General features: G+C 30.4%; 1 protein-coding gene across 1 annotated transcript in view; it reads left to right on the plus strand.

Moving 5' to 3' along the window:
* LOC134690147 (uncharacterized) overlaps positions 1-13,093 on the plus strand; it is a 59,612-nt gene that overhangs the window by 24,172 nt on the left and 22,347 nt on the right. The window contains exons 8-9 of the mRNA XM_063550124.1: positions 9,768-10,148; positions 12,417-12,725. Coding sequence (XP_063406194.1) covers positions 9,768-10,148; positions 12,417-12,725 — 690 coding nt within the window. The remainder of the gene's footprint in view (positions 1-9,767; positions 10,149-12,416; positions 12,726-13,093) is intronic.

Genomic DNA, 13,093 nt, shown 5'->3' on the forward strand with positions numbered 1-13,093 from the left:
TTTATATTATTCGATACAAATAAAAAAACACATATTTTTTTTTAACTAAAACTGGTTTTTTTCTATAATTTTATTACATTCTGAGGCATATAAGAAGCATGAAAACGCCCGGGGTAAACATTGACACCGAAAGCATACATATGACATCACCTGGTTTAGTTGCCAAAGTCAATAACATCATTTCAAGGAATTTTTGTTTTATGTCATTTTAAATAGAAATGATAACTGAAAGTGATTGATTTATTAAAAATGGTATTTCAAATCCTGAATTTTACGGTACATGTATTATTGTACTATAAGCGTTGAAATCAGTATGTGATCGGAAGAGACTTGGGGTAATTGTAATCATTAATAATATGTAATCGATTACAATTTTTCAAATAACCATTGTAATCATTATTCAGCCAGAAATCTGATTACATGTAACTTAATTTAATCAATTACTTTTCAAAATGCCTTGTAATCCTGCTTACTTTTTGATTACATTCTGATTAAAATGAAAAAAAAAATTATACAATTCTGTGAACATTTCAAAGTGGTATCTGGACATACAAAAACAACTTCAAACTCTTTGACAAATCTAAAGATAAGGATTATTGTTATGATTTTTGATTTATTAGATTTATCTTTTTATTAATCAGAAGAAATATGAATAATGTTTATAACAAATTTATAGGATTAAAAACATCTACATTTCTAATATACTTCAGATTAGAAGTAAACATGGTGAGAGGCTTAACCATTAACATTCTATTTTTTTTACTAAAAAAAACATGTAATATTAGTTAAGGCTTAATTGATTCATTTACTTCTTTAAAAATAACCACTTTCAGTTTTGAAAGTCCTTGTTAGCCTTAAATAAAAAGTGTTATACATTTATTCACAATTAAAAGATGTTTATTCGATAATGACTGCATGTTTGGTTCTTATTATACTTTTCTTCAATCCTGAATTATAATCCTGTTGTTTATACTGTGATTATGTCACCTTTAAATTAACAGGTAGGAGATTAATTTAAGTATGGTTTGATTTCAATTACCTATTCTGTACTAATAGGGCAATATGATAAAAGATAAAACAAAATATCTAATCAGCACAAACAAAAATTGTGACAAATATGTTGTTTAAAATAAACAAATGTTTGTATATATAATTACATGTAAAATGCAATGACTTTAAACAAAAATAGTACACTTTTAGCGTTTTAGGTATCTTTTTGGCTGATAACTGAAATTCTTATAAAATCTGTAAGTTTTCAGAAAAAAAACAATAACCCAGCCTCTATATAAACCTTTTTGGAATTAAAGTCAACATATTTAAAAAAAATTGATAATTATAAAATGTTTAACTATAAAGGCCATAACCGGTGACAAAATGTTCATGTACATGTATATATGTTGTGAATTTTTGTGGTATATTAAATCAATAAATTTTGAAGTTATCATTGAAAAACATATCAAAAAGTAAAATAAAAATACGGTACTTCATGGAAAAATGGAAAGTCAAGCTCAAACACATCAAATGAATAGATAGCAACAATCATTTTCCTGACTGACTATTCTGACTTAGTACAGGCATTTCTTAATGTAGATAATTTCATCGATTAAAATCCTTTCTCAAAACATGCTACAATTATAATCTTTATATATTAGCATCATTTGAACGGGTTATTTTGAAATTCATTGTAATCAGATGTAATCATGATTACTTGCTAATGTAATCATTAATGTAATCAGCAACTTTAAGAAATCATTAATTTAAATTAATCTTACATTAATTTAATCAATTACATCGAAAGTAATCGGACCAATCTCTTGATCTGATTAAACTCATCAAACCTTTAAACAAACTAATTTATAGTAAAGGTTATCCTATCAATGTTGTAATTAGATCTTTGAATATTGTTTTCATGGGCACAAATATCGATTCTGTTATCAACAAATTAAACAACTTAATTTCTAATCTTTTCAAAAGTTTTTTTTTTATAAATACACATCCAAGTTCATTTTCTGTATAGATATATATATATATATATATACTGCACTGGTTCTATTTGAGCAGTCAAAATGCTTTGGCTGTATATTTCTATGTCATATACAGTCACTGACCGGATATCACTTTTCCTCATGAATATTTCAATAGAAATTTCCGAAATAATATTGAATTATTCATACAACCTCTTCAACCTGTTCTTGTTTCAAATGCATACAACGATGCGTGGAAAGACTCAACATTGTTTCTTTTGCAATTATTGGAAAAACATTTTTAATTTGTTGATATTTTTTGTTTGCAACCTATAAATCATTGTTTTAATGCTTATGGTTGATATTTAAGTCCATACTCAAACGATTTCGTTCACCAGCAAGTGTTGTTTTCAACAGGTAATTGTAAATTTCATTTTGTTGTATATTTCTCCGCGAACATGACGTGAAGCCTTTTAAAGGGTATTTCCCCCCAATATTTAAATCAAATAAATAAGCCTGAACGCATTAAACAACAATTGAAATTTTTTTTTTTAGATTGCAGGTATATAAAGACAATAATAGTGCATTGACTTGACATATCAACGATATAAGGATTCGGCCCGAATCGGGAAAATAGCTTGGCACAGCCTCGCATTTTCCGGTTTCTAAGCCTCATCCTTATATCGTTGATATGTCAAGTCAATGCACTATTATTGTCTATATATAAAACATTATACATATTTATTAAAAGGTTAAATCCTAACTACATGTATCCTACTGCCTTTCGATACTTTTATTTGGCATTGCACAAGTCATGTCTTCTTTGACTGTCCATGACAATAAAACAGTAAATCCCTCGGATGTGTTTAAGTTGATTTTAGTCTCAGATGCATGATCTTTTTATTATTAATTGTTTTTTGGCTTTTAACTAGCTTGCAGTACTCTCAAATCGTAATTTCGTGTTAATTTGACCTGTTGATACAATTTGTCATGCACTTTTGTTATTTAATGTTTACTTATTTTGTGTTATATCTTGTCTCACTATTTTTTATATGTACTACCTTTGATAATTATTTAGTATGACGATACATTTTGACTTCTGTTCTCGTACTATGAACAACAAATTTATTTATTTTGTAAACAATATTTTCGTACTCCTTACAGCACAATTAATTTTATAAGTGTAAGTTATTTTATTTAACGGCATTTTGTCCAAGGTCATAGTTTTACACCTCATCCTTCTTTTTTTTTATTAATTTAGTATATACATTGTGTCATAGCTCAAAATTTATTTGTTCAGTGTACCTGTTGTTCGGTGGTTGTCGTTTGTTGATGTGGTTCATAAGTGTTTCTTGTTTCTCGTTTTTTATATTGATTAGACCGTTGGTTTTCCTGTTTGTCTTTGAATGGGTTTACACTAGTTACTTTTGGGGTCCTTTATAGCTTGCTGTTTGGTGTCCTAATGACCGTATTTTGACCTATAATGGTTTACTTTTACAAATTGTGACTTGGATGGAGAGTTGGCTCATTGGCACTCATACCACATTTTATCATATCTATGATTTGTTTGTTTTGCTTTAGAATAGAGATAACTTTTGTATTTTAAGCTTGGCCTACATAAACATGGGTTTTACTATCAAAACTTGAGTTTACCTGGTCGTATGAATAAAATGAGTGTAACTCAGAACAGCAAATTTTGGGTATTACGTAGATATACTGTGATTATACTGATTGACGATATATAGATCATCATGTTAAAATTTCAAATAATTACCAATTTTTAATGTTAAGATTTTTGCTTACATAATACAGATGGGTGCACTCCTAACCTGTACAGCAAGTTAACTTGATAACCAGTCATTTGGACTGGTCGAAGTTAACCTGTGACCGAATATAGGACTGCTCTGACCAGTCCTAGGACCAAAATCCAGTTAACTTGAAAAGCGGACTTGGTCCTAGGACTGTTTTTATGTCTGCCAAAAAGTTAACTTGGAAACAGGTAGCTATTAATATAAGTTAACTTCTAACCAGTCCTGTCATAAGTTAACATAAGTTAACTTCGGAACCAGTCCTGTCATAAAGTTAACATAAGTTAACTTGGAAACCGGTCCTGCCACAAAGTTAACTTCTGCTTGGACAAATCCGATCAAAACCAGACCTGTTCCCAAGTTAACTTTTGACTGGTCTGCTCAACACTAAGTTAACTTGTAACCAGGACCGCTCTTCGTTGATTTAAAAAAAAAAAAATAATATCTTTGTTTCGTAGTATAAACATCGAAAATAAAGTAATTTGAAAATTAATACTTCCGTTTTATGAACAGGATTAAATACAAATATTTTAAAATAAGTACGCACAGAACGTAACACAAATTTATCTGTGATCTGACAATCTATATATCTATTATAAAAACGATCTCGGTTACAATGATAACAGGCACTCAATATATATATATTCCGAGATCAAATTCAATCATATTATGTATATTTTTGAAAAGAAGTATATTTGATGTTAGGTGTTAGTTATACATCCTTGAACTATGCAGCCACAATCAGAAATAGTTTAATTCATTTAAATAATGACTACAAATTTTTGTTCGCCTAGATTCAGGGTGCCAGCATGTCCTCTTTTTACTCAAAATACTGATACGTAACAAAATTTCAGTAGTTTTGATGCCTCCAGTTGACTAGTACAACAAAATTATTTGACCGCATCACCAAAACTGACCATATATGCACTTTAATTTGTAAATCTATATACCCGCATAGTAAATCAGCCTTATTTTTTTATGTCAGGATTCAATGTATAATACAATCATGACAATTATGGACAGCAAAATTGCAATATTATATAAAAATATTTTGGTTCGCATAAATTTAGGATACCAGCATGTCCTCATTTTATTCAAAATATTGATTTATAACAAAATTTCAGTAGTTTTGATACCTCCAGCTGACTTGTACAACAAAATTATTTGACTGCATTACCAAAACTGACCATATGTGAACTTTAAATTGTAAATCTATATACCCGCATAGTAAATCAGCCTTATTTTTTATGTCGGATTCAATGTATAATACAATCATGACAATGGACAGCAATATTGCAATATAATAACAACAAATTTTTTTCGTATAAATTTAGGATACCAGCATGTCCTCATTTTATTCAAAATATTGATACGTAACAAAATTTCAGTAGTTTTGATGCCTCCAGTTGACTTGTACAACAAAATAATTTGACCGCATCCACCAAAACTGACCATATATGCACTTTAATTTGTAAATCTATATACCCGCATAGTAAATCAGCCATATTTTTTATGTCAGGATTCAATGTATAATACAATCATGACAATGGACAGCAATATTGCAATATAATAACAACAAATTTTTGTTCACATAAATTTAGAATTCCAGCATGTCCTCATTTTATTCAAAATATTGATACGTAACAAAATTTCAGTAGTTTTGATACCTACAGTTGACTTGTACAACAAAATTATTTGACCGCATCCACCAAAACTGACCATATGTGCACTTTAATTTGTAAATCTATATACCTGCATAGTTAATCAGCCATATTTTTTATGCCAGAATCAATGTATAATACAATCATGACAATGGACAGCAAAATTGCAATATAATAACAAAAAATTTTGGTTCGCATAAATTTAGGATACCAGCATGCCCTTATTTTATTCAAAATATTGATACGTAACAAAATTTCAGTAGTTTTGATACCTCCAGCTGACTTGTACAACAAAATTATTTGACTGCATTACCAAAACTGACCATATGTGAACTTTAAATTGTAAATCTATATATATCCACATAGTAAATCAGCCTTTTTTTTTATATTAGGATTCAATGTATAATACAATCATGACAATGGACAGCCATACTGCAATATAATAACAACAAATTTTTGTTCGCTTAAATTTAGGATACCAGCATGTCCTCATTTAATTCAAAATATTGATACTTTACAAAATTTCAGTAGTTTTAATACCTTATGCTGACTTGGAAAATAAAACTATTTGACCGCATCCACCAAAACTGACCATATGTGCACTTTAATTTGTAAATCTATATACCCGCATAGTTAATCAGCCATATTTTTTATGCCAGAATCAATGTCAGTTTTGGTAATGCAGTCAAATGGACAGCAAAATTGCAATATAATAACAAAAAATTTTGGTTCGCATAAACTTAGGATACCAGCATGCCCTTATTTTATTCAAAATATTGATACGTAACAAAATTTCAGTAGTTTTGATACCTCCAGCTGACTTGGACAACAAAATTATTTGACTGCATTACCAAAACTGACCATATGTGAACTTTAAATTGTAAATATATATATATCCGCATAGTAAATCAGCCTAATTTTTTATGTCAGGATTCAATGTATAATACAATCATGACAATGGACAGCAATATTGCAATATAATAACAAATATTTGTTCGCTTAAATTTAGGATACCAGCATGTCCTCATTTTATTCAAAATATTGATACGTAACAAAATTTCAGTAGTTTTGATGCCTCCAGTTGACTTGTACAACAAAATTATTTGACCGCATCCACCAAAACTGACCATATATGCACTTTAATTTGTAAATCTATATACCCATATAGTAAATCAGCCATATTTTTTATTTCAGGATTCAATGTATAATACAATAATGACAATGGACAGCAATATTGCAATATAATAACAACAAATTTTTGTTCGCATAAATTTAGGATACCAGCATGTCCTCATTTTATTCAAAATATTGATACGTAACAAAATTTCAGTAGTTTTGATACCTCCAGCTAACTTGTACAACAAAATTATTTGACCGCATTACCAAAACTGACCATATGTGAACTTTAAATTGTAAATCTATATACCAGCATAGTAAATCAGCCTTATTTTTAATGTCAGGATTCAATGTATCATACAATCATGACAATTAATGGACAGCAATATTGCAATATAATAACAACAAATTTTTGTTCACATAAATTTAGAATTCCAGCATGTCCTCATTTTATTCAAAATATTGATACGTAACAAAATTTCAGTAGTTTTGATACCTCCTGCTGACTTGTACAACAAAATTATTTGACCGCATCCACCAAAACTGACCATATGTGCACTTTAATTTGAAAATCTATATACCCGGACAGTAAATCAGTAATTTTTTTTTATGTCAGAATTTAATGTATAATACAATCATGACAATGGACAGCAATATTGCAATTTAATAACAGCAAATTTTTGTTCGCATAAATTTAGGATACCAGCGTGTCCTCCTTTTATTCAAAATATTGATACGTCACAAAATTTCAGTAGTTTTAATACCTTATGCTGACTTGGAAAACAAAACTATTTGACCAAAACTGAACATATGTGCACTTTTATTTGCAAATCTATATACCTGCATACCATTATACCGAGCGCCTTAATGTCTTCTCCTGGCGCTCCTGTTCACATTTTAGTAGGACCGTAAATGTACACGTAATCAATAACATTGGAAAACTATTAATATAAAAAATAATTTGAATAAATTGAGAATGTCAGAATTTCATCTCTTTATTCATAATAACAGTCACATCATATATAGGAGTTCATGGTGGTGTACGTGTAAAACAAAACTATTATGCCACATCATCAAAGTACCAACACTGACATATCTGAATTCATTTGTACTATTTATAATAAAAAAAGTATACAAGGTTCTCTTCTTGGAACCTATTATGTCGGTTGATTGATTTTGTTTATAGTTAAACGTCAAGTGGCAACTATTTCATTAAAGTGCGCATTGAGTATAATTTTAGGACGTCCCATATAAATATCGGCAATGACAAATCTCTCGATAAATCTGACGAATTTGACGAGATTGTTGATAGTTTTACCACACCGTATGCTTACGGACACTGTACAATTTCTGTTAGAATATTCTGCGGGAAATAGAATAGTAAATCCAATGCAAACAAGTTGAATATCAATGAAATATCCATGCAAGTAAAAATTTATGCATAAAGCAAAATTTAGGAAGGGACAGGTAAACAACGGGGAACGAAGTAACGTAGACAATGTTGCCGATATCCCGTGATATAAGAATATTGTTCCGATGCGTTGGATAACCTTTCTATCCGCCTTCTAATAAAAAAAACTTCTGTGTGATCGCATAGCCGCCATTTTTTATTTATATAAGAATACATGTATATCAAATAAAAGAGAGCATTTGAATAATATCTAGTAGAGTCTAGCGAGTAAATAATAAATGATATCTGTGGAAAAACAATGAGAATGTTGTTTACATATTTTAATGAAAGCTCAGGTCTGATATGAAAACTCTTATAACGATAATCTGTCATAAGCAGACCTGTCCTCAGGTCTGGTCATTAGCAGACTTGTCCACAGGTCTGGTCTGAGGCAGACCTGTCCTCAGGACTGGTCAAAAGCAGACTTGTCCACAGGTCTGGTCTTGGGCAGACCTGCCCTCAGGACTGGTCAAAAGCAGACTTGTCCACAGGTCTGGTCTGGAGCAGACTTGTCGATAGGTCTGTAGCAGTCCTAAAAAAGCAGACCGTAGGTCTGGTCCACCAACGACGAAGTTAACTTGCTTGACTGCTCAAAAATTCTCAAGTTAACTTAGAAAGCAGTCAACAAGTTAACTCTAAGTTAACTTTTGTCAAGGTTAGGACCGCACCCATCTGTAGTTAGTGTGATAGAAACTACTTACAATAGACAATGATGTTTTATATAAAGTTAAATTACTGTCTGTACATCTCGGTTTAAAGGCAATGCTTACTAGTTGATGGTCCAGTGAATTTTTCAAAGAGCAAAGACTGGTCAGCTAAAAGTAAGAATAATGTGTCCGGTTACAATAACATGTCTACATATACTCTGCAAACTTGCATGTTAAATATATGGTTCAGCGTGTCAGTCTAATACAAAGGAAAGTTAATATTCATATTATATTACATTAACATGTTTTCGTCCTGAATATGCACATTAATTTGCCACTGGACATTAAGCAGTCATTCATTATAATAAAAAAAAAGATAACATTTTTTTGTTTGGTCTATTATATTTGCTGTGCCTTTTTATCGTGTGTTTATAGTCTGTTCTGTTTAGCTCACATGGACAGCAGGGCCACAATAGGCTATCACCATCACTTTGCGTCTATCAGACACCTTTCAAGGAATTGGTCTACAGTCCTCTGAATCTAGACTACTATTCCATTTTGAACAATTATTCTTAAGAGCGCCTGAATCTAGTATAGAAAATAAAATTCCGTTCAATGATATTGCTAGTGAATTGTTGATTTTGAAAAATCAAACTGTTAAAGATACAGTCCGGGGTTAAGATTGGTACACATCAATAACTTTGTCAAACATAGAGCTTTATGAAACTTTTTAAAGCGTTTTTCTAATAGATGGACTTTGTTTTTATAGTTAACATTTACAGACAGACTAGCCACAAATTTGTTATAAAACTTGAACAGCCGATTTTTCTTTTTTTTCTATTAAAATATGTATTTTACTGATAAATGGACTGACTTTTTAAGTCAAAATTAATAACGCTTTTACACTGACAGCTTTATGAAATTCATTATGTTTTTTTAGTGTTTTCATCTATGTGAGAGTATCAACAGATCTAAAAATATTTAAAGTTGGTCAGAATATAACCTTCATTCCCAGCTAGTGATTCCAGCTCCCTTGAACCTTTAGTTTTTATAATTTTTCAGGGACTATTTTCAATTTAAATCAGTTTGAATCTATCATGTCTATTATGTATATGTTTTAGACATTCCTTTGGAATACCTAGATTGTATTCCGACAGATGAGATTTTGGATGCATTAGCACCACAAATAGGTCAGGTATTTTTTCAACTTGGTGCTGAAATTGGGTTGTCAATTGCAAACCTAGAAAATATACAGAGCAATAATTCCCAAGACTTAGCTGCTCAGAATAAGGAAGTCTTGTTTCAATGGAGAGAAGACAGAACAGTGAAACCTACAATACGGGTACTGGTACAGGCTTTAGTAAACATTGGTAGAGGATCATATTGTTTACAGGAAGTTTTGAAAACTGTAGATCTTAATACCCTTAGAAACTCGGATGAAGTGAGAGAAAAAGGTGCAATTATGAAAAAAAGGAAGAACAAGTCAGAACAGAAACCACATAGTAAGGATCATTTTTTAAAGATTATTCTTTCATATGTTACATGTATTTTAAGTTTTGTGTAGCGGTTAGAAAGATTTTGTTCATTTATCCTGAACGGGGTATATTTTTGCTGAATATTACAGATATACCTTTGTTTCCTGTGATTTTACTTTTAGTCTATATGATTGTGTTAAAAAGTTAATAAATTTCAATTGTGCCCAATACTTAGAATAGTTCGTTAAAAACTTGAATTTCCAAAGGTGAATTTTACGGGTAGTGTTCGAACCATCACTTACCAAACAAGATACAAATTAGAATATATATAACATGGTCTCGTTTTCCCCATTAGGCAAATGATCTTGACAAATTTCAATCAGGATAAAAACATTGTTGTCTAGTGTGCTGACCTTTATTTTGTACCTAAATTGCCACCCTACTGTTACCATCATTAGTTTCACCCGTATTGTTTGATCTAGTGAAAGTAAAGTTTATAAATGAGATTGTTTAGAAACTTAACAATTACACATTAGTCATTTTCTTTATGTTTGCAAGTTTTTGTTTGTTTGCTAGACCCTATTCTTTCTTAGTTGATGCCTTATAAAATATTCAATTTGATAACTTAAATTAACTTCAATTTGCATAAGACAGCTTTGTTTGCACTCTTGGTGTAGGTAGTATTTTTGCAACTTTTGTATTGAAGGAGTTCTCTGCATTGTGTTGATAAAACTTGATGTAAATGTGACAAAACTGTTTAATTCTACACCAGTCTAATAGGGCAATTTTCTTTGACATAGGGTTACTATCCGGAATAGGTGGTGTGAACTATTTTTATAAATAATTTTGTATAACGTTTAGAAAGTAGAAGACTAAGTATACAGTCGCCTTATAATACGAAGTTTCTGTCTTTCATAAGTCAATTGTTGTTGTTCTCATTTTCATTGTTCAGCGACAGCTAACAAAAAATGTTAATGAGTGTTACGATAACTATATTTGGTCTATGAGTTTTGCAAAGTCAACATGTCCGCTGGACATGTTTCACATAACCTCGATATAATTTCATAGATCATGATCAAGGTTAAAACTACATAATTAGGTCTGTTTCTTAGATTCTATAAATTTACGGTCAACTATACTTGGTGAATGGAATAACTGTAAGGTGAATTAATCTGTCTGGCTAGGTTCATCTGACTTCAATTTCATGATTGATTGGTCAATATTAAGCTTTCTGGTTAGATAAGTTTCTAAGATACTATAAGCAATATAATCGACTATAGTTGTTGCACGGAATGAGTGTAAGTTGTACATGTACATATCTCTCTGGCAAATTCAACTGAGGATGCTGAGCTTGACCTCATTTTCATGGTTTATTGACCAATGTTATATATGTTATCATGGTTTAGTCTCTTTCTTTGATACTTTAACCAATAGGTCAAGTAGGGAATGTTTATAAGGTGTACATGTCTGTCTGGCAGGGTAAATTGACCTATAGTTCTTTGAAACAAATTAATGATAATGTTAAGTTTATTTGATACTTGTAGAAAACCAATTATATTTCACCTTTTTAATATATTTTTTATTCGATTGTCACTGATGAGTCTTTTGTAGACGAAACATGCGTCTGACATAAATATAAAATTTCAATCCTGGTATCTATGATGAGTTAATTTATCTTTTTAGAATTTTAAAAATGAAATCAATCAATAGACAGTAAAAATGGCCCGAAATTTCAATAAATGCACTATTTTGTTCACTTAAGCATTGAGAATTGGCTTTTATGTTAGCTCCCAATCATATTTCTTGCATATATAATTTTCTTTTTCTTGGACGGACCTTTTTTTATGCATGATAACACACAATCAATTTGTACTACATTTCTTTTAAACAATATTTAAATACAAAATTTATAAAAAATCTCTCTTCTTTTCTCAATAAGATAATGTTGTTTCCTTTTTAAAACAAATTATAGAAAATTTTATTAGCTCTAACTCAAAATGCGGACATGTTTATGATGAAGGGGTGTTGAATTCAGTTTGACAGCTTCATATATACTTATGTATTTATGTATTACCTTTTGCAACTGAACTAAATTCCTTCTGTACTTTAAAAAAATAAATTACAGTGCCTTTGTATCCTCATACTTGCTATTATAGGAATAGAACATAAACCAATAAATTGGGAAGGTACATGGAAAATATTTGCAAGTAATACACTGATAACACTGGGGGCTATATTTTGTAAAATGAAAGGACGAAAATTGTTTCAAATAAAATGAAGTTTCCTTTTTTGCAGTTAATGTTCCTGCTGAAATAAAATTGATGGCTGACAAAAGATCTGTTCCTTTGTATCTCAAATTACTAGAGTCAGGGTATGAGAATAAAAGAGACATACGGTTAGTCATAGTTGGCCAGAAAGGTGCTGGAAAGACCTCATTAATTAAAAGATTACTTAACGAAGGGAAAGCACGTGCTGGAATGACCTCGATTTTGAAACGATTCTTTGGTAGAAATAATGCAGAAATAAATAGCACAAATGGAATAGAAATTCACACTATAAAATGCAATCCAAATTCCTGTGATGGCATATGGAATAAATTAGATGGTATGATATTTAAATGTTTACCTAACAACTTCTTTAGATATATTTAAATTCAAGAATACAAAACTAAATAAAATATTTGTGTTTACGATCAGACTCGACTCACTCAATTTCTCTCAAAATATCAATACAACTCCTTAAAGGTGTTATTGCCCTTGGATGGCGAATTTGTATTTTATCAATTTTAGTGTGTCTACCTATTGTATTAAAAATATATGTAAACTGTGGGTTTTAGGTCACACATTGAGTTAACAAGTTCGTAACAATTAGATGGGTGTAACTCGGAACACCCAATTGTATGTATTAATCGTTTGCGCTATGAGTAGATATAATGTGATTATATTGGATTACCAGTCATCATATTAATTATG

This window comes from Mytilus trossulus, chromosome 11, assembly GCF_036588685.1.
Source record: "Mytilus trossulus isolate FHL-02 chromosome 11, PNRI_Mtr1.1.1.hap1, whole genome shotgun sequence".
Classification (NCBI taxonomy): Eukaryota; Metazoa; Mollusca; class Bivalvia; order Mytilida; family Mytilidae; genus Mytilus; species Mytilus trossulus.